The 26263-nt window shown below is 41.2% G+C and overlaps 2 protein-coding genes across 4 annotated transcripts; one reads left to right on the top strand and one right to left on the bottom strand.

The window, feature by feature from the left end:
- Nucleotides 1-4738: 4738 nt before the first annotated feature.
- On the bottom strand, nt 4739-18236 carry zdhhc21 (zDHHC palmitoyltransferase 21). Of its 2 annotated transcripts, XM_075451280.1 has the most exons (8): nt 18154-18236; nt 11315-11500; nt 11082-11180; nt 10861-10972; nt 9798-9936; nt 9509-9625; nt 8640-8683; nt 4740-8283 (listed from the first exon to the last, which is right to left on the bottom strand). In XM_075451280.1, the coding sequence occupies exons 2-8, from the start codon at nt 11466-11468 to the stop codon at nt 8151-8153; spliced, it is 798 nt and encodes a 265-aa protein (XP_075307395.1). In that variant the 5' UTR covers nt 11469-11500; nt 18154-18236; the 3' UTR covers nt 4740-8150. The 2 variants fall into 2 exon arrangements, with proteins under 2 accessions (XP_075307394.1, XP_075307395.1); XM_075451279.1 differs by lacking the exon at nt 18154-18236 and having other exon boundaries at nt 4739-8283; nt 11315-12695.
- A 1385-nt stretch (nt 18237-19621) lies between these two features.
- Nucleotides 19622-25858, top strand: plaa (phospholipase A2-activating protein). Of its 2 annotated transcripts, XM_075451397.1 has the most exons (14): nt 19622-19862; nt 20296-20489; nt 20582-20682; nt 20849-20969; nt 22014-22181; nt 22351-22486; nt 22599-22768; nt 22859-23010; nt 23095-23314; nt 23475-23540; nt 23637-23708; nt 24320-24427; nt 24855-25025; nt 25165-25858. In XM_075451397.1, the coding sequence occupies exons 1-14, from the start codon at nt 19714-19716 to the stop codon at nt 25731-25733; spliced, it is 2397 nt and encodes a 798-aa protein (XP_075307512.1). In that variant the 5' UTR covers nt 19622-19713; the 3' UTR covers nt 25734-25858. The 2 variants fall into 2 exon arrangements, with proteins under 2 accessions (XP_075307512.1, XP_075307513.1); XM_075451398.1 differs by lacking the exon at nt 23475-23540.
- Nucleotides 25859-26263: the final 405 nt, after the last annotated feature.

Below are 26263 nucleotides of genomic sequence, written 5' to 3'. Positions count from 1 at the left end.
AAAAGGAAACCAAACTAGGAAAGCCAGGAATACCGCTGACCTGAAAACAGCCAGGGCAGCCAGCGTGAAGAGAATAGAGGATCGGACAAAGAGTGAATGAAACCAGGAGTTTAAATACAGAGGAGGGTGATTGGTGAGTGAGGACAGCTGAGGGAAATAACACAGGGAAGGGAGTGGAGCTGATGACCTGACTGAAGAGAGACTTGAGGAAAAAACCCGAACAGCAACAGAATAGAAATACACAACATCGAAAAACCAAAATCAATAAAATACCAAAAGATCATGACAAGAAATAGATTTAAAGACACAGACTGGTGTGTAAGAAAGCACAGCACACGCTTGTTTAATCAAGTTTCGCTTCAGCTGATGGTTTGTATCCCGTCCTTTGAATAAGAGAAAACTAAATTTTACAGTTAGCGTAATTTGATTTGAAGAAGAATATCTAAAAAGACCAGTCTTGTATGTGAAGGGGAAACTATTTAGAGCCTCAGCGTGGGTAATGTTATGTCAGACTGTGAGGGTTAACGTGCAGTGACTCATCAGTGTGCTTTAAACTATAACGATGATCACAAATGTCACTGTGATTAATCAAAGAACAATCCTGACCTCATCCTCTCCATAATGCTGCGGTGTCGTGACCTTGTTGGGGCTGTGGACAATTAGTCGGGATTTCTGAGGACAATACAATGTGTGTGTGCTTGTGTGGGTCAGCGCGTGTTAAAGGCATATAACCATTGTTGACAAGACACACAGATTATGTTCACGGATCATGCACACATTATTCGCGCCTCACAGAGACGTTAAAACTTTTCCGGACATGGGCCATTTGATTGGAGACAGCTAAACTAATGCCTGAGCTCTTAAAGTGATTGTGCAGAGAGCAACCAAATGCAAATGAAACACTAAGACTTTGTGCATTTGATGCAAAGACTTGCTGAAAACTGCTGTCCCTCTATTTAACGTTTAATTTCACGTCAGATGTTTTGTCTGACACAAGGGAAATTGCAAGTACAGAAATGTACATCAAACCAGCCTTTCCTCCAAACAGTAACTATGTGTACTGTTTAAAACTACAATACTTGGTATGTTGAACAATGTGCAAGGATCGGTTTGTCATGGTGTCGTGTCTGCAACCCATTAAGGGCCCAAAAGCAAAAAACGCATAGTTGTTAAAGTGACCAGAGTCCTGAAAAAGGCCACTCGTTCCTGTGTCAGACCGGGCAAGAGATACAGCAGTGCACATAATACATAACAGCTTCTAACCACACAAAACAAAACTCTGCTGATTGTATCATTCCCTCTTCCTTAACTAGACAACTGCCATGGAAATGTGTAATTATTATTAATCTCATGTATGTGCAATAACAGTGCTTTTCCCCCTCCCCCACTTGGTGTGGCATAATTCTCCTCCTTCGAAGCTTTGAAAGTGTGTAAAATTAAAACTGGAAACAAGGTTTGTTGATTTGCAAGGCGTTTAAACCTTGTTTGCAACCACTGAAAGAAAAGGAAAGAAAAAACTGAATTCTAAGAAGTAACTTCGGTAACAGATTGAGTTAAAGAGAGAGCATCCAAGAGAGGCTGAATCTGTCAGGGGCGAAAAAGCTAACAAGTTCAACGCACTGTGAAAGACTGTTTCTGAACATCTAGACGCAAAGACGATGTGTTTTTAATCCTCTGTAGTACAACACACCAATACAAAAGTCAGAGAATCTGCAGAAACATTGGAGACAAACATGAAAAACCGGTATTCAGTTAACATGATTTTCAGGCTCTCAGGCAGCTGTTAAAAACAGACACAATCATGTAGTGGAAAACATTGCAAAGGCTTCATAACTGTGCTGTCAACTGTTGTCAGTGAACCCAGTTTGATTCTGCATCCACAAAATAAAACAACACATGTGAAGCCAGTGATAGAAAAATGCATTAAAGCCATTTTGAAATGTAATTTATTGATTCATAAAATATCCCAAACTACATTTCATGTATGTAGTTTCTTCAGAGACTGAAAAAAATGTCTCAGCGCGCAGGCCTATTCTAAACATAGCCTTTGGGCAAAATGGATCAACATGAACTGAAGTGAAGTGGAAGATTTGTCGAATTTGATTAATCCTTTTGATTCATTCATTAATTTTTCATACCCGCTTTATCCGATGCAGGGTCGCGGACGGAGTGGAGTGTGTCCCATCTGCTGTTGGGCGAGAGGTGGGGTTCACCCAGTCCATCACAGGGCCAACGCAAGGACAAACAACCACGCACACATATGCCTACAGTCAATTTTGGAATCACCAATTAATCTAACATGCATGTTTTTGGACTGTGGGAGGAAGTCAGAGTCACTGATTAATCAAAATGTTGGAATAGTGGAATCACAGCCCCTCCATCCCTTGGGCTAAATATATGGGGACCATCTGACTTGTTATGAGTGTGCTGAGGGGATGAATTAGTACACGTGAAATGGCTAACTTACACATCTGTGAAGGCTCTATTAGTTCTGAGGAATATACACAGATTTTGGGGCGACATATGTACCCGTCCAGATGAGACTTACACAGGGAAGATGTTGCTTATTTCGGCAGGTTAGTGCCAAATCACTTTCTGCACGATGATTCATCTCTCAGCTCCACAAATATATCTCAAAGCACTCCTTTGGGTGTGGAGCCATTGAACTCCACTATCTGTTCATTCAAGCATTTTTTCTGCTCACTTTACTCTGTTCAGGGTCACAGGGTCAAAGTCCACCAGAGGGCCGAAACAAACAACATGCACAATCTCATTCACAAAACCAATTTAGAAGCACCAAAGAGCCCAACGTGCATGCATTAGGACTGTGTGAACACTCAGAGAGCATGCAGATACCACACAAAGACCCGCTGTGCTGCGCTGCACGACACGCATCAAGAGACATTTCATTGTAGAAAGCTTTACTGATAACACTTCTGCACTTTACATGTAAGACTTGTACTTGTAATTGAGCTTTCTCTCGACACCATAGCACCATAACAATGTCATCTAGCACCTTTTAGACGTAAACTTTGCTTTTCACAATTATAGTTCCTCTTATCAGGTGTTGGCACACCTGTTTTACATGTTATTTTACAGGAAAAATTAGCGGTGATACAGAGACATGTCGCACTGAATCACACTAAATCTAGTAAATATCATTTAAAAAGACTTGGCCTGCGGGAAACTTTTCATTTTAAAATAATTAAATTGTCATTTTTTGTTTGTTGTTCATTTTCTGTTTGTAGGATGTCCATTGTTGGGTAGCTCTCAAGATGCACTTTTTTCCCCCTAATCTCTGTTAATCAGCAGAACCCCAGAACTTTATCCAAAGCTGTAGAACAGAACAGTGGGTAAACCCAGCCCCTCCAGATGTCCCAGCTGAAAGTGATGCAGACTGTAAAAATCTTTTTTTCTATCCCTATTCTAATGATGAACAGCCAGAGCTTTCATCACCACAGATGCAGTAAACTCTAATATCCACCATGCTTTCTGGACTATTTCAAAGTCACTTGTGAGCCACCTCTTATAATCAACTGGGGCTGGATCCCCTGGATATTTCATAATTGCAGACCAGTCTCCAAGCTCCCTTTTATTTAAAAATCTTTAGAAAAATCCACTGAACTGTCTTGAGCAGCAGAAAGCAATAAAATTTACAAGAAGCTTCAGTTTGGTTTCCATAAACATTACAGCACTAAAACTGCCCTCCTCAGGGTGATAAATGATCTTTTAATAGCTGCTTGTGAATGGCAGCGCTCAGTCTTACTTCATTTGGACCATTCTCCAGCTTCTGACACTACTGATCACAGCATCCTCTTACTGAAACAAAGACAACAGGAAGCTGGCACAGTATTGCAATGGTCCTTGACCTACTTATCAAAGGACATTTTGTGTCTCAGTCAGCAACCACAGGTCAAGCGTCGCTCTTGTAAAATGGTGCCCATAAGGAGTTAGTTTTAGGACCAATTTTATTTCATTTTTACAAGTTTTCTTTAGGACCTCACATCCAGAGACGCTATGCTGATTACAGACAGCTGCATTTAACCGTTATAGTCTCTGGTCCTCACAGTAACTGCCTTCAAGATGTTAAATTGCATGTCTCAAAGATTTCTACAACATCATTGATTATTGAAATTGGTCCCCAGCAAATGACTAATCAAATACTGCCATCTACTGGCTTTCTGGGGAACCTGCGGCAAAGAACCTCAGCAACTTAAGTTTTGCAACAGCTTCTTCACTTGTCTGAACCAAACAAACGTGAATGTACTCCAGCTTCCCGACTTCTAATAAGAACCAAGAAAAGAAAACACATTCATCCTTTTTTATTTTTTATTTTTTGCACTAGACCCCAGTGTGCTGCACAGCCCCAACTCCGATGGTACGGGAGGTGCATTAGTTCCTGTGGAACTGGAAACATGCACATCTGGAAAGGCATCATCAATGCTGAAAGGTATATACAGGTTTTAGACCAGCATATGCTCCCATTTAGACATCTCTTTCGGGGAAGGCCTTGTATATTTCAGCAAGACAATCCTGCATACTGCTTCTATTACAACAGCATGGCTTCATCGTAGAAGAGTCCGAGTGCTGGACTGCCCTGCTTGAAGTCCAGATGTGAGAGAGTATCAGCAAACTGAGCTCCTAAACTGTGGAACGAGCCACCTGAGGAGATCAGGTCTGCAGAGTCAGGCACGTCTTTTAAATCTCTTCTGAAAATGTGCTTTTATCAGAGCTGTACTTTTTGTAAGTGGTCTTTTTTTTGTAAAATGTGTTAGAAAAGTGCGATAAATACAGCTAATAATTACTATTATTATCATTAAAAAAATGCTATTTCTAATTGTCAGTGCAGTTGAAGATTCAGATGCAGCACGTGTTTAGGTTAACAGCAGGTCACAGAGAACAAAAACTCATCTCACATTTGGTCAGAATGTAATTTATTCAAATATGAATACCTATATATTTCCAATAATCACAATTTTGCAACGTAATTAATTGGCAACTTGTCATCGAATTTCCAAACATTAAAGAAAACGACAAAATATTCACAAAACATACATGTTCCAGTGTTTGAGGTCAGAATGAAACAAACAAAAAAGCTTGAAGACACATCCAAGAAACCAAAAGAGCAAAGTGAACAAAACTCACACATCCGAACTGAGAGCTTTGGGCAGGAAGTGTGTAACCGCAGATATTCACACCTCCAGTTTCCTGCCTCCTTCGATTCGAATCAAATTAACTCAAGCCTTCCTGTTGCTCCCTAATCAGTGTGAGGTGGGAATGTTCCCCGTTAATCTTGGCAGACATTATAGAGGTTCTGACGAATGTTCCAGTCAGGTGATCACTGGTTCATGGACAATGAGGGAAATTCTGCCAACTGATAAACTTTACAAACTCTTTCTCAGATCGTTAACAGTACTGATGGCTTCACAATGCTTATTGCTTTAAAAAATGTTAAAACAAAATAAAAGAAAGAAATAAACAGACGTAGTGTACCCTCTTTTTTTTCTTTGGTGCCAATCATGCACATTTACCATCTCGATACATCCCCACACACCTCAAAATGACAAAAGAACAATGACTCATCGACATCACAGAACCTGACTGTAGGCTATAAAAATCACAAAGCAAACTTATCGACACACATTCATGCAAATGCCAACAGTCTGACAAAACCATACACACCAAACTTCAAGTGAACACTTCCTTTCAAAAGTACCACTGATGTAGTAAAACAGACTGTGTGCTAATGTGAAAGTCAGTGCATAATATTGAACAGCTACTTTAAGAAATGTGGTGAAACATGCATTGACTCAATGTGTGCCGACTATTGCAACATTTCCCCAGGTCTTTGGCTCATATGGAGAGCTGATAAAAATGAACTTTGACAGTTAAAAGGAGACCCAGACAGGCACTTAAAACTACTTGGATATCTTAATATTCCCCAACATACGCTATGCTTTGTTTACATACAGGTTTAGCTAAGAGAATGCCAAGTATTGTATACAATAATCACACAAAGCTAGTATTATTATCACCTTAAATATCCTGTTAAATAAGTCGATAAAATCTCTAAACCGTTCAACGGAGTTACAGCAAAACCACCTTAAATCAATCTTCAGAGTTGAGTCGAGTGTTAAACATTCAGTTTTCTTATTACCGATAGAGATACACATTTATGACATATTCAGACACATAAAAGACCTAACTATGGCGGCAGCAGCGGTACTAACATGACCATAATTCACAGAAGACGTTGTAAAAAATGACCCATAAAAATGAAAGACACGTATTCAAGTTATTTGTTCCAATACTCGGCGCTGCAAGTGATGCGGTGGACACGACGGTACGATTTAAAGGAACAGCCCGAAAGTGACAGAAATACATTTAGTTGCTGTTTTTTTTCAAGGTGAGATGTAAAAAAAATGACTGCCATTCTCATGTCTGCTCTGCAAATGAAACCTGCTTAGCAAACTGTGAGGACAAAAAAAAAAAAAAACGGATAGCAGGTTCACTTAGCAAAGAGGCGAGCTGTACTTCCCAGAACATCCCCATGCGTCTCTGTGATGATCATGTCAACCAGCTGTGGGTTTAATGCCCAAGTCACGCTTTCTACATCCACCTGAGGAAAGCATTTCTGGTAACGCTACACATTTGTTCAGCTGCGTCGAATCTCTCGATGCACGGGAATGTCAACAGTCGACGGTGTATTGTTGTATATTGTAAGATGTTACCGGCCCGCACGACTTATTTGGCTTCAAGCATTTGGCCAAAGATTGACCCGGTGGATCTGAGATTTTGCAGATGCCAAAATCCACACAGAGGCCTCGCACACGAGTGGACGGGGGAAAATGAATTGGCTTTAACGTTCCTTCCATAAGCTTTCCTCTAACTTTAAAGCCTTACCATGACACAGTGAAGTGTTAACCTACTGCTGCTTTTGAAAGTCAGTTCGTTTCTATGACTCAAGAGAAAAAGAAACGAAAAACTGGACTGTTAGAACACATTAAACATGTCAGTCCGACTGAAATCGAGCCAAATTAAACTTCTCAAAGACTCAAACGGGCTTAGGTGGTAAGGACAGGGACCGCAGCTCCTGTCCAGTACACAGAAGAAGAAAAAGCCAGCCACAACAAGGAATTACCGCAAGTTCATAGTGTTCATCGTTTTGTAAAAAGCTAATATTAAAATAAAACTGCTCTCATTCATCAGCTCATAAGGACTGTGTGTCAGCTCTGGTTCCAGACTGTCACTCTGCTCTAATAAAGTGTTTTTTTACACCAGCAGCTTCATTTGAATTCAGCTGTACTTACATGTTGGATGATCTCCCACAGAGAAAGTTGGGAGCGGCAGAACGTAATGAAATTCTGTCCACAGCGTTAGAGAAAACGATACCTCTGTTCCCTTCGTCTGCGTGTATATTGGAACAAGAGCAGCGGTCCAACTAACTGGCCAAGCCTGGCTCTTTAACGTAGCCCAACTTTACAGCGCATTCAAATGTACTCACGTATCAGTGTTCCCTTTGTTCTGTGAGACCATGCTTCTAAACACCACACAAAAAAATGTCAATGACTTTTCAAATGATAACAATATTCCCTCACAAGAAAATTCTAAAAATGGATAAAATGCAGCAATTAGAAGGGAAAAAAAAGAAATAAAACGGTTTCTTATGTGACAAATAAAAAGGAGTAAAAAAACTGAAAGAAACAAGGCACAAACTTTGGACACAAAACAAACCTTTCTAATAGACACATTAAAGTGATCCTTGCTGATTAAGGGTCAGCAGTGAAGGCTCTTTATGAAAGTAACCTGAGAAGGGTCCCTTTCGCCAGCTGCTTTCAGTTAAAAACTTCCAGCCTTGTGATGCAAATAGCCATTAGAGGTGGTATCCAAATGCTGAAAATAGCAGTCACAGCGAGTAAAAAGAGATTTTCCATCACTCCCAAAGGTGTCTGTGACCCTGTTTACTGCCAGTCTGGGCAAAACAAAACAAAGCAAAAGCTCCGAGTGTCCGCTGACGAAACGACTCCGCTCTCCAGCACAAAGGAGAACGGTGGAGGCGAGCAGATGGGTGCCTAAGTGTGTGTAGAGTGTTTTATCGGAGCGGCCCCGATCACCTGTGCAGGTTTGGGAGAAACTGCGCTGCTGCCAGGCTACACATGGGCGCGGAGTTGGTGGCTGCCGTGGAGCGGCTGCCTGCTTCGCAGCGGGATGAGCCACAGAAATTTCCAGCGAGTGCCACAAACTTCAGCTAGAGCCCACTGCCAGGATTTTTTCGTACCGCATCTGAAGAGAAAAGATAGGAAATTCTTTATGTCAGAGCATGTTTTATGTGTGCATTTAAAGCATATAGCACACATAAAACATGTTTAGAGAGATAATAATCTATTCCTTTAGACATCTATAATTCTCTGTTTCATCTTGTTAGACTTGTTTTCACTTAGCACCAATATTACATTATTTCTGATAGCTTTTTCTTAATTCCAACTTTCATCTCAGGCAACTGCTCTGAGCATTTCCACTGAAAATGTTTTTTTTTTTTTTGCTTTTATCATTGAGACATGTTTCTGCTGAAAGCTCAGGGACAAATTGACTGCATTTTTCAACATAATTGGAGGAGATCGTGACGAAAAAAGACTCACATTTCATTTGAGAACTGAGCCATTTTCTCAATGGTGGTCATGTCCTGTAAGGAGGAAAAGGAGAGAACTCAAAATGAGTGGATTGTTGTGGGGGAGGGGTAAAATTAATTTAAATCAGAGTGTGTGTTTGACAGAGATGTATCATAGTTTTTCAACCATATCACAAGTATTTAAGTTATTCTTACATATAAATTCAAATACATTAGTTAACAGTAATATTCACTTAAACCACCTCTGAGTGGGTTGAAGCCCCATTGTGAAGGTCCGTCTCCCACTTTGAAAACCTCCGATTTAACTCTTTCCATATCCTGTAAATTTGCCTAAAGCTCCTATTCATGGCATACCCAAAGTAAATCCACAGCTCCTGTAGAATAACGTGAATAAAATGTTTGATTTATTTTTATCTTGTATGAAAGCTAAACTGTCAGAATCTCTCTGACAGTTGCAAAGTGCTGCAGAGACGGAAATGCAGACGTTTAAATGACGGCTGTTGTTGACAGATGCCCTTGGGTGAACAGACCTGTTCTCAGTATTTAGCCAAACAGCAACATTTGGGTTTGGCTTAACTGGCGAAATAAAACAATCATGAGCATCGAGGGAATGAGCTCAATTAAGCGGGGCAACTTATTCCTAGCTTTGTCTGAAGGAAGGCCCACACTTTCTGACCTTGAAACCCCCCCCGCAGCAGAACATTCCCAGCTAAATATGACTATTATGGTGTGCTGTGCACATTTTACGAATCCCACAGTGTGATATTCAACAGCAATATCATCTCAGCAACATTTACGGTAATAACAGCAGGAGACGTCGACACTTTGACAGCATTAATGGAATGAGATTGACATGCGATCTCATTGTTCGGTACCCACAGAGAGGATGCCTGTCATCTGAGTGTAGAACAAGCTCGACATGCCACCAAACATGACCACACCCATGAGCGCTGAGATCCGCAGCAGAGCCAGTTCATGATGTGTCGTAAACTTCTCCTGGGATATGGAAAAAACGAGAGCAAAGAGACAAACTGAATTTCTCACCTTAAAGCTCTGTGTCTTCGTGTCATTTTCACAGTAACATATTCGTTTTTTTGCTGTATAAGACTCAGAGGACATGTAAGAGGCATGTAGCCATATCTAAATAAGAAGAATGTAAGGTTTATACCTGATCTAGTCTTGTCAGTGGCTGGAAGTAATAGTACTGGCAGAAGTCCAGCACCAGTGTGAATAAACTGAGGACCTGAGTATAGAAACACAGCTGCAGGAAGAGCCAGTGGTTGTCTTCTCCCACACAGTTGTTAATCCTGCCAACAGATGAACTCCATTAACAATATAACCATACATGAGCTTTGTTTCAGGTTTATGCACAATGTCATCACAGAGATAGGTGCACAACTAGGCAGAAAGTGGTCATCTTGACACTCAGAGACCCTGCACCCTTTGCCAAGAAGATGGATGGAAATGTTCAATATTTAGAGGAGATGACATGTCTTTACCAAGAATAGGAGACGCTGGTGGACCCAGGACAGTGTAAAGGTTCTAGAGGCAGCAAAAGTGTCTGCAGTGCCTACTCGATGTCTCAAAATGCAAAGTTCTGATCCTTTGTTATGAAACATAAATCATCCAGATGTTCTTCTGTACTGGATCTCTCAATGACAAATGATGCATACTGAGAAGCACTGGACAGATGCCCTGATACTTTCTGTCAGACACTATGGCAACACACAGTAAATGTTGGTATTTTCTATACATATTTACTATACAATATAGTATATTGACAATTGATGCACAATGCTTAGTGCTGTTACAGCAACTACAGTACTACAGCATAGTACTGCCCTGTGTGGGCAGTTTGCATGTTCTCTATGTGCATACGTGGGTTCTCTCTGAGTACTCCAGCTTCATCCAACAGTCCAAAAAAGAGGCATGTTAGGTTTATCAGTGAGTCTAAATTAACCTTTGGAGTGAGTGTGAGTGTGCATGCTGTGATGGACTGGCAACAAATTACATATGTGGCAAAATGCCATAGAAAATAAAATTGTGATTGTGGAAAGTATCATCAGATCAGTGCGCTAATATGAATGCAGTTCAGGTCAGGTTTCAGGAGTGATATTAAAGCATCTGACGACCTGCACTTCTGCTATTGTTTACACGCGTCGGAATAAGTTGGAACTTTTTATTCCTGTCGTCAAAAGAGACATCTCGGGTGTGTCTGTGTCTATTCTTACCAGGGACAGTGGTGGTCCATCCTGCGCACACAGTGGCCACATCGACTGCAGTGGTGCGACCTTTTAGGTCTCATTAAGTTGCACTTATTGCACAACTCCCAGTGCTCCCTCTCTGTGACATTAAGACACAAATCTGTAGGTCAGTTGTGTATAGATGCAAACGCTTCATTAGCAACAGTCAGTTGTGCACAATCAGTCAGTAATTATTCTATTCTCCGAACCTGAGTGAGGTATGTGGGGATCCACAGGAAGACGGCCAGGATCTGCGGTGGAAGCTCTAAACAGGGCCGCTATACAGAGAGCCGATGCTATATAATAACCTTAGGAAAAAAACAATGTTTAATGTGTATAATCCACACACTGAATCATCAATCACATATCAACTGACCTATTTTTTTTCCAGAGCAACAGTGAAGTATCAACAAATTCCAACAAAAGAAGTAAGGATACTCACAAACAACTAAGGCCCAGGGGATGTGTCCTTCGTCGTAGTGTGGAAGCAGAACCAGTTTGGGAATGAATAAAGTGTTGTATAGCCAGATCCCAAACACCATGCTGATGCACAGCCATCCCATAGGATCCACCACGAAGTGAAGTCGAAGCTTCATAGCTGCTGCAACTCCAGATGACTGGCTACCTGCTGTCAGCGGACACACATCCAAACCAAAGTCCATTATCACCTTAGAACATCTCTGCACCCATTCAAGAAGCAGGGGGGGGTGTCTGAAAACCAGGCTGCAAGCATGTCTGTGTGGGCGGTGCTTAAATAGAAGCCAACTGGACGTCTTGAAGACATTTCGGGGAAACGATTTGCTTTGTTCTGAGTGGTGGGGAGTTTTCAGGCTTTTAAGTCATGCACTTTCGATTAGTGTCCCTTACATGAACTGTGTACATGTGTGATACTGCTCAGCTTGGGTTTGGGTTTGGGTTTGGGAGGTCCCAATCAAGATTTGTCCTCTACATAGATGACTACATGAGTCATTTAAAATTGAGTACTGGCCACTAGAGAGTCTAAATTGGACACATCAACAAAAAAGCACTATATCTGGTCGCTGAGATGGGACAACAGGACTTCTGTGATTCGGGTGTTTTATCCTTAGGGTGAACCAGTCTTTGTCTGAGGATGTTGTTAGATTGAAGTGCTTCAGTTTAAACTGAAATTGCCTTTGGGATGAGAGTTGAAACATCTTGAAGTGCACTTGACTTCTAATTAAGTACTCAGGCTACAGATAAACTGAATTAAAATCAGTTCCTTAAAGCGAAATGGAATAAAACACAAATTACACAATGAATGAACCAGTCATGGTTTCAGAGCACAAAAAAAGACCATCAGAAATGCTGGAGTTTCCATATTCCAGCGGTATCAGCCAAAGCTCAGACATTAGGAGCGTCGTTAAAGTCAATATAGTCCCCCATTGAGTGGGTTGTTTAGTTCATTGTCAACTGTTGGTCTTCACCAACATACTGGTCACGAGACCAAAAGTGTGAATTGTTGTGAAACTGCCTGAGGGAGGAGAGTCAAGGCTGCGATGTAAGCGCTGGGTAGGTCATACCTGAGGCCACCTCTTCTGTTTAAAGTTTTTTTTTGTTTTTTTTACTTCTCCCGCAAACCATCTCTCTTGTCTGTTTAAAATTGACATTACTGTTCTCAAAGGAGTGTCTCCCCTACTTGGGATGATGGTGGACCACTAAAGTCTTACCTGAGAAGCTCTTATATGCAGAGCGGTTGTTCAGTTTGCCTCAATGTAAATGTCAGCACACTCTCCTTTACACTGGACTGCATAAACACGAACACTCAGCTCGTGTTTGAGCATTTTGGTGAGGGGGGGGGGGGGGGGGGGGTTGTCATTTGGAGAAGCCTTTTTCGGTGTGACATGAGACAACTTCAGTAACCGAAAAGATAAGTACAGTTGGATTTATTTAAGCTCTAGGATAGACCATGTTTCTGGGATTAAGTTCTGCTGCTCTTTGGGATCTTGTTAAGAGATTAAAAACCTTTATCATTAAAAAGTGAAAACACTTTGCCAACAGGAAAACAAGGTAGAGGTTTGATCATGCTGTGGAACTGCCTCTGGAACAAGAAGCAGTATGTTTATAAAAAACATTTTCAAATGATTATCAAGCAAATAGTGTTAGCCAGTGTAAGAAAATGTCATTTTTACACAAAGGTTTTTAATTATTTCAACAGGACAACATTCAACAGAAACGATGAATGGTTAAAAAAGACGGACCGTGCTAAACTAGCCATTAGCCTTGACCCAAAAACCCACTTAAATCCTTTGGAGACAGCTGAAATCTGCCATTGCAAAATGATTCCAGCAAACTTTAGAGGGCTTTCACACATTGCCACTGAGAAGTGGCAGAAACCACTCGCAGATAGACCCAAGAAGCTTCTCGACAAACACTGAAGCTGTTACTGTTGCCAAAAGTTTTGCTGTCACATAACAGTGAAGGAGACAGGATTCTGCATGTTTACATATCTGTCTGTTGGCCTGAAACCATTTACAATTAATCATATAATCGCAGTTGTTTGAGAGGAACGTGGTGACGCCATCATAATCGTTTCCATTCGCTTGTATGAAAAAGCTGGGTGAAACAAACAGAAATATCACATATCAACTTTGTGTTCTATGGTTTGATAGCTTTGATGCCCTTTGAATTTGCCCTCTGCTGCGAATATACAAAACTGTACATTTTTATATTGCTGCATTCATTTGCAGTGTTATTCCACATGAAGGTTATGTTTATTACTGACTTATTGGTATGCTTATATCTGGGTGTCCACCTGACAACAGAAAGAAGTGGAAGTGCAGCACAAGAAGCGACAGAGCAGTCTGTGGTGGTGGCATCTGTTGCATCTGCACCACATCTGTTGGGGTGGCAGCTTCAGAGTCAGCGGCTGAAATACTCTGAGAACACTGATTAAAGAAGAATTGCTCTGTGCTGGGGACTGCTCTGCAGCTTCAGAGTAGAAAGAAGAAGGTTGTCGAAGCTGAACCACGTAATGGACAACACTGCACACCCTCTGCACCACATGCTGATTAAGAACGATGGCGTGTCTTCAGTGGGAGGCTTCTCCAATAAGAACTGGTACAGAAGATAAATCCTGCCCACTGTGAAAACCTTACATCATGAATCTGTACGTAAACCATTTAGGTTTTGTTTCTGTTTTAAACAAAATAAATAAAACAGCATAATTTTTCTTTCGGGATTACTTAAGCATTATTCATATTCTCCTTCAGACTTTAATCTAGCATTTAAGGCATTTTAGATTTTCTCTTTGAGAAGGTTTAACAGCTAAAATAAATCCATTAATACAGAAAAAAAGAAAAATCTTATTGCCGTGGAAAAAAAATTCTCAAGATGAAAGCCAAGCCCCTCCCCTTTATGACTAAACCAAATTCTCAAGATGAAAGCCACGCCCCTCCCCTTTATGACATCACACACAATGACATCAGACTTCTAGAATCTATATATGTCTGCAGAACTGCATTCACAGACATTTGATTTAGCCTACGGCAGAAATTGATCAGTGTTAGTGATAAATTTACCTGCGATACTCAAAGATTCTAACTGTTGGACTTCACGATGGAAACAACAGGGCAGAACGACACCGCACACGGTGCCTTCAACAACCAGGAAGGTTCCGCCAACTCTGTTACAAGCGTGCTGAGGCTTAAACGGCCTCTACTGAGACAGGAAAACCAAAACAGATCCCTGGCTGCAAAAAATGCCATACTGTGGCGTCAAAACAGAAAGCAGGAAAAAGAAATAAAAGCCCTCCAGAAAAGTCTAGATTGGCAAAATAAAATGACCAAAAACGTCAGAGATGAGCTGCAAATATCAAGAGATAGATGTGCAAACTACTGGGCCAAAGTGGTGGAGGAAAAACAGCAAAAAGCAGCTCAACAGACCATGTTCAACAGGATTGACCAATACATGTCATCCACGTGTATGACTCTGTCAAACAACCTCGAGAGACAAAGTGAGTTACTGCAGGATTATATTATCAGAGAGGCCAGGCTGGAGTCCTGCCTTGAGGAAAAAGAAGAAGAGTTCGAGGAGGAGGTCCAGAAACTGGAAGAAATGATCCAGAGTAAAGACAGCATGATCGCCAACCTGCGGAGTCAAGTGGAAGATATGAGGCGGTGCAAGGAAGAATGGAGGAAGCGATGGGAAGCCTTAGAAGGCAACATCCAGATAAAAAGCCCTGAGAACAACAAGTGGAAAGGAGAAAATGAGCCAGACTCCTCAGACCTGATGAGACTCCAGTCTCAATTACAAAAGGAACTCGCCTCCAATGCGCAAGAGCACAGAGAGGAGAGCCCAAGTAAGAAGAGAAAGAAGAAAGTCAGGTTCCATAATGACGAGGTTTCTGGTTCAAGCCAAGCAACATCGATGTCCCCCTCCCGGCCTTCAACTTCTTACTCTCCTAGTCATGTAGCCTTCACTCCCTGTTTTTCTCCTCCATCCCCCGTTGACTCTGGCTCTCCATCACCCCCATTCTCCATCTACGGAGGCAGCGCAGTAGCCTCACAGATGCTGCAATCTCCGAAAAGAAAACAAGAGAAATGATCCAGAGACATTTCTATACGCATATGTATATAGAAATGTCTTCAGCAACAACACAATTGTGAGACTTCTTACATACATAAAATAACATTTTCATAAAAAGATGTTTCATACATTTTTAACCAAACTACAGTTACTGTAAAAAAAAAAAATCAAATAAAAAATGAAAAACTATAAAAATATGTTTTGATCTCACTGTTTAATGGGTTCATATCGGGGGAGCAGGGCGCGCGCGTGTTGTAGTGACGCTGATTAAATTGAACATATTCATTTTAACCGACCTGAACTACATGTGTTACAATAGCTGTTATACCTGAGTGAGTGTTGGAGGAATCATTCAAACACGTGGGTTCAAAAAGTTAGAACCCATTCGCTCTCAGTCAATTGAAATGATGTGTTTGCAAAGTATCGTGTTTAGTAGTCCGAGGTGTTTGAACTTTGACAAATCAAATTTTTCTCTTAGATCAAATGCGTGATCAAAGTCAATTGGACTTTCTTTCTAATTTCATTCTGACGCTGCTCAATGCAGATCGATGAGTTGAACAAAAAACTCTTTCAAAAAGGTTTGTTTTCCGTTTGCTTCTACAGCGGAGAGGTTGTCTGTGGGCACCACCCAAGCAAGGAGCCCGATGCACAGGAGAAGAGCCTGAAAACTCAGGGCTCCACCTCCCGTTGTAATCCTTGGTACTCCTGGAAAAACAAGTCGACCTGCATACTGAGAGCAAAGCATTTATGTGGCACGACAGAGAACCAATAAGATCTTTCACATAGGTTGGAGCGAGACCAGCAAATGTTTTTTTTTTTATGTAATGCAAAGGATTTTGAATTCCATTCTGACATTTAGACTGAGCCCATGCAGAGAGCCTTGAACAGGAGAAATGTGTACCTATCAGTACTCTGGCTGCAGCATTTTGGATCAGCTGGACAATATTCACGGAATTGTCTGGACATCCAGCTAGTAGTGCATGACAGTCGTCCTGCCTTGATGCGATAATCCCATGAGCCAGTTTCTCAGCATCATTGTCACATCAAGATGTGTATACTACAATAATATCAATTCCCTTTGAGGATTAATAAAGTGTTCTTAGTATTCAGTTAAATTAAAGTGAATTTATTAAACTGAATTAAAAAAACTAAATTCAGTTGAGTTTAATTCAATTTCAGCAACAGTTAGAACGATTTATTTCTAGACACTCTGAGTGTGTCAGTGGGACCCAGCGTAGCACAGCGTAATGTTTGAAGGCGTTTAGGCGGGATGAAAGAGGTCTCATTTCGTGGGGCCTACTCCTGCTCTGTGGTGTAGGGTTAGGATTACGCTTCGATACAAAATCTGGTCTGAAACATCATGAAAGGCTCCATGCGTTTAGCTACTTTATTTAAGACCTCACAGATGACATGAACGTGCCAGTGAGAGCAGACACATGCAGAAGTTTGCATGACTTTATGACTTTATGACTTTCATCCAACATTTAAGGCCTCAGGATTCACTCCTCCCACATGGTCGCTAGCAGACGGAGCTGTTGATTATTTCTGCTGATTAGAAATGATCCAGAGACATTTCTATGCATATTTGGATCAAACTACTGGATTAAGAAATTACACTTCAGCAACAACACAAATGTATGTAGTTCTAAAAAAAGAAGTTCTAAAAATAAAAAGACACCAAAAAATATGTGAACTTATCTCAGCTCAACTTATCTCGATTTCTAACCAAAATACAATTGCAATCAAATTAAAATCAAATAAAAAATTAAAAGCAATTACAAAAAAAATTGTTTTGATCTCAATGTTTTATGGGTTGATGAAAGTTGGGTTCAATGGCATCTAAGCATGCAGACAAAGTAGTGGGAGCAGTCTATGTACTGTGTATCTGTGTGTACACCAGTGTGTCGTCTTGTGTGTATTCTTGTTACGATGAACAATTTTCTAGAGGTTAGAGCTTTCCCAGCTGTTTTGAAGTCTACCAAAACAAAGATGCACATAGAAAACGAGTCAAGCGGATTACAAACCTTATTCACATGTGTTATAACAGCTGTTAACGTACCTGTGTGAGCATCACAGTTACCATTAGTCTGAATTCACTTGAAATGTGTTTTTCACAAAAGACTATCTTGCACAAAATAAGAGCTATTGTGTCTGAAACGCTGTTCAATGATGGTAATGATCATTTTTTGAATTTCCCCCATTGGAGAATGAATAAAGTATTTTTCTATTCTATTCTATTTCTATTCTATTACTGCACAATGGCTGATCAAAAGCAAAATGGTAGGATTAAGGATATCATCAAATGGCACGAACATGTAACACATAGAGAATTGATCTTTCCTGAAAATAGTCAGGGAATAAATCCACAGCACAGGCCCACAGTAAATACTATGTAACAAAGCAAGAGTCTTAAAACAAGCCCAGCCTGAACTGTTTCCAAATACCCAACACAGATCCATAACCAAAGAGTCATTCGCCACCTAATAAAATCTAATTCTGCCCGTACAGCCTTTTGAAACATAGGTAATATGGACTATGAACCTTGCTATTGTAAAACCTCGCCTGCTCCATCATTCATACCATTGAGAACACTGACAGCCGTGGTGGGCTTGGCTCCATAGGCTTCCTGCGTTAGCTTAACCGTCTGTAGGCCAGCGTTATTATTATCCATTTACGTGGATTTAACGATTAGGAATGAAGTGTTAGTCTTGATTTAAATACCTAAAAGCGACTTACTTTTTTTTGGTAGCTTCCCTCGCTCTCCCTAGCTGCTGCTTCCTCATCCAAGCCTCTGTGGGCTGACAGGACCTGTGTTTCTTCTGTCACCTGCCCAAAAAAATAAAACTACTTCCGTTTCATTCATCTGCTTAAATAAAAATGTTTTTGAAAAACGTTCGCAAAGCAAACATAGGTTTTTTTTTTCATAGTTTTGTTTTGTAGTTGGAGGTATTCTAATTTATTTCAGGTTAAATACTTACAATAATTGAAAAGCTACAATGAGGGATTTCCGAGCGATGTTTAAAGCAAAAATGACAATAATTAAACTATGTGACTTAGAAATATGCTTACAGCTTTAAAGACATATTTTTGGAATACCTTTTTTTTTTTTAAGTTCACTTTTAATAGGAGGTAACCAGTGGTCAGTTTCCACACAGTTAAAATCAACTTTCACAATTTCCCTTTAAATGCACGTCATTTACGGTGGGTTGAAGCACAAGTGTATCACTGATTTCTGTACCCCGGCAGATCCGGTGACTGACAAAAATGAGCTAAAATTTGGATGGTTGTTACCCAAACATTGTGGCATTCTAACAGTCAAACATTAAAGAGAACATCCCAACATGTGGTTGATATAATTAACAAGACATTTAGCGTACATTTTCCGTCTGTATATGATAAACAACTGTTTCACATGTTACTACTTAAAGCAATACAATGTAACTTCTCAAAAAGCCCACTATGGAGCTCCCCCTACAGGCTTGGAGGTAATGTACGGTTACACTGTCGTAAATACAACACCCTTTCGCTTTCACGTTTCACGTTTGTTGACGAACCGGCGAGGAGTCGGAAGGTGCAAGCTATGTCGACCGAGAAGGTAAGAGTAATCAAATGTACCTGGGAGCGTGAGAGCGGTCTATTTGTTTTTGCGGTAGGTGTGCCAGAAAGCAAGTCGAAGTACTTCCGCTCAGCTCCCGGGCCGCTACCGGGCCGCTCCCAGGCCGGTCCAGCAAAGTTACATAGCGCAGTTTTTCCAACTCAGACCCCCGAAGGACATAGGAGACAGCCCAATCGTAATATTAAAACTCATTCTAGCTGCACAATTTTTTTTCAAGCTGTTATTTTAAGGTAGAAATGTTACATAGTATTGCTTTAATGAAAAAGAATGCGGTGAGCCACACATGACAAATTTAAAAGAAAACAAATACCGGTATGTGAACTTACGTAAATAACATTTTACAAATGATTTTGGAAGCATATTTAAAAACAAGCACAATACGAATTGCTTTTAAAATTGCGGTAACTACGCCGTGTTACAAAATGTGATATTTTACTGAATTTGTTATTACTCCTAAATGCAGTAGATGTCTGCTGCCACCATGGTTCATATTTTTATTTGTACATTTGTCCTAACATAACACAGTTTTTAAAAATCATTTTAATTCGAAAGGTGAATTCGTGTGTGTGGTGACGCAATTCCACTTCCGCTAGCATTAGCGGCGAGTGTTTGTTGACAGCAACGCCGCTTGGCTTCACAGCTTCACGCTGCTGTTGTAGTATCAGTTTTAGTCGGACAAAATGGCATCATCCAACTCGTACAAGCTCAGGTGTTCCATCCCGGGTCACGAGATGGATGTGAGGGGACTCGCAACTGCTGTTTTTCCAGAGGGAGCTTTCGTTTCAGTGTCTCGAGACCGAACCGGAAGAGTCTGGGTGCCAAACTCAAGGTAGCTAGCATTAGCGCTAGCTTCCTGCTGACTAACAGTGCTGCCTAGATACCATTTCTTTCAGTAAACGAAAAAAGTCTGTGGCCAAAAAAGGTGCCTGGTTAAGAAAAGCAGTTAGCCAAGTAACCTATCCCTCGAGCCATTTTATTGCCATTTTGTTAATTAAGAATAAAAATGTTAGGAGCTAAGTTAGCTAGATAGCTAACGGTTGCTCAAATTAGCTTTGTCATTCATTGTATTGGTACTCTATATAATCCGTACCTATGATCAACTGATTGCTACTTTGAACCAGTTGTAAAGTAGCTTCGATTATTTTGTTTTCAGTTCATTGATCCATCGTACTTACAAGTACTCTGACCCATCTACAGTTTTGTTCAAACAGAAATGAGTGCTCACTGGGCATGTCTTTACTGTGTTTCCCTTCTCTCCCCAGCCCAGATATAGGCTTCACTGAGATGCACTGTGTGTCAGGCCACTCAAACTTCGTGTCCTGTGTATGCATCATCGCACCCAGTGAAACATATCCTCGGGGACTCATTGCCACAGGTGGGAATGATAATAACATTTGTATTTTCACACTGGATCAACCACAGCCCCTTTTCACCCTTCAGGGTCACAAAAATACTGGTGAGTTGTGTTCTCTATTCACACAGAATTTTTGATTATATTAGTTATTTGTGATTGCATCAAGGGTGTCTGATGTTACCTTATCTCCCCAGTTTGCACTCTTTCTTCTGGGAAGTTTGGGACACTTCTGAGTGGCTCGTGGGACACCACAGCCAAAGTCTGGCTCAATGAGAAGTGCATGATGACTCTGCAGGTATGCTGAAGCTTATGTGATGGTACAGATCGCTCGGATCCACGTAGAAACACAACTCTGACTCTGATTGTACTATATATGCACTCTGTGACTGTGAATGGGGTGTGCAAGCATGAATATAATCTGAGCAAATTGACATGTTGTCTGCTGGGTAATTGTGTTACAGGGCCACTCTGCAGCAGTGTGGGCTGTGGTCATCTTACCTGAACAAGGCCTTATGCTTTCTGGATCAGCCGATAAGACCATAAAGCTTTGGAAGGCTGGTCGATGTGAGAAGACGTATACAGGTAAGAGTTTTCCGAAAACATTTCAGTTTGTCGTTTTTAATGGTGTATTTCATTTACTGCAATTTACAATTGTATGGTCTTTGTTCTGTTCATTTCATTTCATTTCCATATACTACAACCATCAAGAAATGAGTAATTGATTTGCATGTTTAACATGCTAGATTGACCCAAAATAAAAAGATTTGTTAGAATCTTTGTATGATGACTTTGACAGCTGGCTTTTTGCTGCCAATGAGTCAAATCGCCTCCTCCAAGTTACTGAGCTCTCATTTTTCATTTGGCATTTAACGTAAATGTGGCTACAGCATTGTGGATGTGAGCAGAAACCAATTTAAATGTGGTCTGTTGCATTGTTAGAAGTTAAGCTCCTCGAGATAAACGGTTTCTGGTGCTAACTCTCCACTCGCATGGCGTTAAACCATAACCAGAGAAGGGGGCACCGCAAGATGACATTATTATCGAAGTGGCAGCTAAACCTCAGATGGTGGAAAACGGCAAGGCAACTTGATATAGGACATTTATGGCGGTTTGATCCATTTCTTTTTGTAAAGGTGAAAATTAAAGATTTGTTCCGGTTATGTAGATTGAATGAGGTTATCTTGATGAATAAGAAGTCTTATTGGCATACTGGCCATCTGTTGGTGGGATTAGTTGATAAAAGCTGTTCAGAAAAAGTCTTTTAATCCAAAGACTGTTTAAAAAGCTGTTTCGTTTTGCATATGTGGTTATACTCAATGCTCTTCACAAGTGCACTGAGGTGGCTTTTTGCTGTGAATTGGCACTCGATAGATGAAATGTTTTCAATCATTTTTTTGGCAAACGTTTTATGTGAGTGGTTAAAATTGACGTTTTAACTGCAAATGATTTACTTAATCTATATGTTCATCAAACTAAGAAAAAAAATAGTAATGTAAATGTTACTTCCTGACTGGATTAATTAACTGAGCAATTGTAAGACCAAACTCGTGAGTGGTTATTGAGGACTTGGACTTACAGGCTCCAGTATGAAAACAAAGTTGTTGTTTTTCTTTTCTTCCACTCTAGGTCATGAGGACTGTGTAAGAGGACTGGCGGTGATCAGCAACACTGAGTTCTTCTCTTGCAGCAATGACACAAGTATCAGAAGGTGGCTGGTGACAGGCGAATGTGTCCAGGTCTATTACAGTCACACCAACTACATCTACAGCTTAGCTGTCTTCCCCAATGGCCAAGGTTTGTTCATTATATTAACACTGAAGGCATCAGAAAAAGATCAAAGGGATGTGTTTGTGTCATCTTTAGTACTCAGACATTTATTGAATGAGCATCAGTTTGTTTTCATACCTTTCACGTAAGGTTCTGTGTGACAGACCTTGACCCCAGACTGATGTTCTCTGCCTAGATTTTGTAAGCACGGGAGAGGACAGGTCTTTGCGGATATGGAGGAACGGCGATTGTTGCCAGACCATCCGACTGCCCACCCAGTCTATTTGGTGCTGCTGTATTTTGCCTAATGGCGACATAGCCGTCGGTGCTAGGTAACAGAACTGCACTGGCATCAAGCCAGTCCACCTGAGAATTGTCAGGTGAACACGTTCATCACGTTTAGTCGTTCTGAGGTTAATTGGAATGCTACATCTCTGCCCTCAGTGATGGCATCATCCGCATCTTTACGGAAGCTGAGGACCGCATGGCTAGTGCTGAAGACCTACAGGCCTTTGAGGATGAGCTCTCCAAAGCCACCATCGACCCCAAGACAGGGGACCTCGGAGACATCAAACTGGAGGACCTGCCTGGAAGGGAACACCTTGACGAGCCTGGTAGAAAAGAGAACCTTATTATTTTTTTTTAAATATTTTTTTTTCCTTTTTCAGTGCATCAAGACAGTTTTGTTTCCCGTTTTCTTTCAGGCAATCGTGACGGACAGACACGGTTGATCAAAGAGGATCAGAAGGTGGAGGCATATCAGTGGAGTGTCAGTGAGGGTCGCTGGATGAAAATTGGAGATGTGGTTGGAGGCTCAAATCAGCAGACCTCCAAAAGTGTGATATATGAAGGAAAGGTAAAAACCCTCGAGCTTTGTGTTGATAAAGGATCACTGCTGCTGTACTTTGAATGAGATTAATGAGTGCCTGTCTGTCCACAGGAGTATGACTATGTCTTCACCATTGATATCAATGAGGGAGGGCCATCCATGAAGCTGCCTTACAATGTGACAGACGACCCCTGGCTGACAGCCCACAACTTTTTGCAGAAGAATGACCTCAGCCCCATGTTCCTCGACCAGGTCGCCAATTTCATCATTGAGAACACCAAAGGACACGTGGTGGGACCAGCCCAGCCTGCTGGTGGTGACCCATTCACTGGTGAGGCCACAGGATTGTTTTTCTTTTTCCAGAAAGAGTCAATGTCCTGCCCTTATATGCCTGTAAATGCTTTGTATTTTCATTGCAACATTTACCTAATCTCTATCTCCCCGAGGTTGCGATGCAATTATTTATTTTTGTAAACTTATTATTATGTAAGGAGGAGCTCGATATGTCCCTGGTTCGTCTGATAATATACCAAACTTTGGAGCAGATCCCTTCACAGGTACAGAACGTTTACGTTTACTGAGGTTTTTCCTCAGTATGGACACCATCTGTGAACGCATCACCATTGCTTTTTTTTTTTTTTTCCCACTCACAGGCGCTGGTCGCTACATCCCAGGGTCAGGCCCCAACATAAGTGCTCCTGTAGGTGTAGCAGATCCCTTCACAGGTAAATGACTGACCTGTGAGCAAAAATGGAAACCGTAGCTCATGATCAAACCAGATAATGAGGTCACAGGACGTCTCCGGCAGCCACCAAGCCTTGAAAGTCATTGGAGTTTTTCCTTATTTGAAAACATGCAGAGTAAAAAGGAGTAAACCAACATAGCTCTACTCCTCCCCTCTGGTAAAAAAAAAAAAAAAAAGTTTGGAATCACGATGATCATGATTAATGATCCATTTTTAGTACGTGTGTCAGTCACGAAAATGTCTTGTAGATAATCCCATGTATTTGATGCACAGCATACAAAGCACCACACAGCAGAATAACTTTGTTGGGGTCCTGTGTTGCAGGTCAGTTTCTGAGTTGTAAACTCAAAGGGAGGGATTTCTACATGAAAAGATATGATCACACATTTGCAGCGGCCAACTTTATTTGACATAATCCAATGGTGACGGTCACATGGGTCTGCTGAAATAAATCTGAGGGCAAAATGAAAAACACTGATGATGATTTTCACAGTTGAAAACAGTTCAGTTGTACACTGGTGTATTTCTCAATGACAAAGCGAGACTTTAATGTTGAGTTTTGCTCTCACTGGATGATCCTCCCTTCTGCAGGAGGAGGCGCCTACTCTTCGGCTGCCTCGAGACAGACACCGACAAATATCTACTTCCCCAAGACCGACGGTGTGACCTTTGAGCAAGCCAATGCCTCTCAGATCATTGGTAAGCATTTGTTGTTAAAATGTGCGAGAGGTCGATTATATGAAAATTTTAACTACATTGATAAATGTAGGATTTCTGAAGCCTTGATTTTAAGGTCCTGAAGACTTTTTTTTCCGTCATCTTTCCTGCAAATGATTGAGTTTTAGTTAAATCACACGTCTGCATTTGTTTTTTTATTTCCTGGGTAAACCTAAAACTGTCTTGTAGGTGGGGCTCAGTTAAGAGAAGCTGATGTCACACCACCATGGTGAAGCAGTTTGTGTTTAATTCCAGAAAAGTACTTAGCATTTAACACTGAAACTTTATGGGCTTTGAAAGTAAACTTTTCTTAATTCATGCTCACAAAGGTGTCATAATGTGTTCTCACCTGGTTAATTCAAAGTTCCTCATTGTATTGGGGTTAATAATTTTGATCTTTCCTGATCAGCCAAGTTGAAGGAGCTGAATGGAGGTGCCCCTCAGGAGCACAAGCTCTCTGAAGACACTTTGGAATGCCTCGAAAGGCTGTTGCTGTCCGTTTGTGGGCCAAACTCCTCCGAGGCTCCTCCGACCATTCAACAAATCAACCTGCTCTGGAAGGCCTCACACTGGCCTCAAGGTACAACAACTACTTCTTCTAGTTTGTTAAAAAGTTTTGCGTTAAATGTTTTTTTTTTTGTACACGATTTGTTTTCTGGTAAGACATAATCGCTGTTCACTAACAAAGCCCCTCCTCGATCCTTCCTTGTGTGTTGTAGACATTGTGTTTCCTGTCCTGGACATTATGAGGCTGGCAGTGCGCCACCCACAGGTTAACGAGAGTCTCTGTGGCGAGGCAGAGGGAGTCCAGCTGTGCAACCACCTGCTGAGCCTAATGAGTTCCGAGGGCCGTCCTGCCAACCAGATGCTGGCACTGCGGACTCTGTGTAACTGCTTTAGTGGCAGGAATGGCCGAGCTCTCCTCATGGCCCAGCGTGAAACGGTGCTATCGCGTGCTGCTGACCTGGCTGCCGTCTGCAACAAGAACATCCACATCGCTCTGGCCACTTTGGTGCTTAACTATGCCGGCTGCCTGCACAAACAGCCCGATCTCGAGGCCAAGGCTCAGTGTCTATCTGTGGCCAGTAGAGCTCTGGAGACGGTACAAGACAAGGAGGCTGTATTTAGGCTGCTGGTGGCCTTGGGAACCACTGTAGCCTCTGACCAGAATGCCCAGGACTTGGCACGCTCCTTGGGTGTCAATTCCCAAATTTCCAAATACTCATCGGTGTCTGATCCGTCAAAGGTGGCTGAGTGTTGCCAGCTGGTTTTAAAAGAACTACAATGATTTGAATAATTAGAAGAAGAAAAAGAGCACTACTTTCTATTCCTCTGTTCTTCTTAATCAGTTGTGGTGGAGACTGAAATATTGAGCTTGTATGTACTTCAATAAAAAAAAAGGAAAATTGAAAACTTTCCATATACATAGTCTGTGTTTTTATTACTGTAACACCATTCCAAAGCCCCTTCGCTAATATGTCTAGTAAGTGTATGATCAGTAGAGTAATAGTGTTGAATGCATATGTGTGAAATATTACTACAATTTGTAAAGTCACAGCTATTAACCTTCACAGGTTTCATCTTATTTCCTTCTGCTGTTGTATGATCACAGGACAAGTGAAAAGTAGGTTTGAATGTCTGTGGATGGAGTGCTTGTTTGACTTTGGATTGATTTCTTTTTGTACGTACATCCTGGGAAAGGGACTTTATTTACCAATACAGTACAATGATTTTACCTCTACTCTCAAGTGGTGTACAATTCTGTAATCTGACATCTACCTTGTCAAACTTCAAGTGCAACTCACATTGTGTCACCTC

This window comes from Odontesthes bonariensis, chromosome 19 (assembly GCF_027942865.1).
Source record: "Odontesthes bonariensis isolate fOdoBon6 chromosome 19, fOdoBon6.hap1, whole genome shotgun sequence".
NCBI classification, from domain to species: domain Eukaryota; kingdom Metazoa; phylum Chordata; class Actinopteri; order Atheriniformes; family Atherinopsidae; genus Odontesthes; species Odontesthes bonariensis.
Note: the sequence above shows the minus strand (reverse complement) of the source record. Positions and strands in the feature narration are given on the sequence as shown.

Bases quoted from the DNA above. Each gene is read 5' to 3' on its own strand.
- zdhhc21 (XM_075451279.1), bottom strand. From the start codon at position 11,534: ATGGACTTTGGTTTGGATGTGTGTCCGCTGACAGCAGGTAGCCAGTCA. The intron at 9,626-9,797 runs GTATAAACCTTA...TCCATATCCCAG, and splicing joins CACTGACAAGACTAGATCAG to GAGAAGTTTACGACACATCA. The intron at 8,684-9,508 runs GTGGGTACCGAA...TCCTCCTTACAG, and splicing joins AGATGACAGGCATCCTCTCT to GACATGACCACCATTGAGAA.
- plaa (XM_075451397.1), top strand. From the start codon at position 19,714: ATGGCATCATCCAACTCGTACAAGCTCAGGTGTTCCATCCCGGGTCAC. The intron at 20,683-20,848 runs GTATGCTGAAGC...ATTGTGTTACAG, and splicing joins AGTGCATGATGACTCTGCAG to GGCCACTCTGCAGCAGTGTG. The intron at 24,428-24,854 runs GTAAGCATTTGT...TTTCCTGATCAG, and splicing joins CAATGCCTCTCAGATCATTG to CCAAGTTGAAGGAGCTGAAT.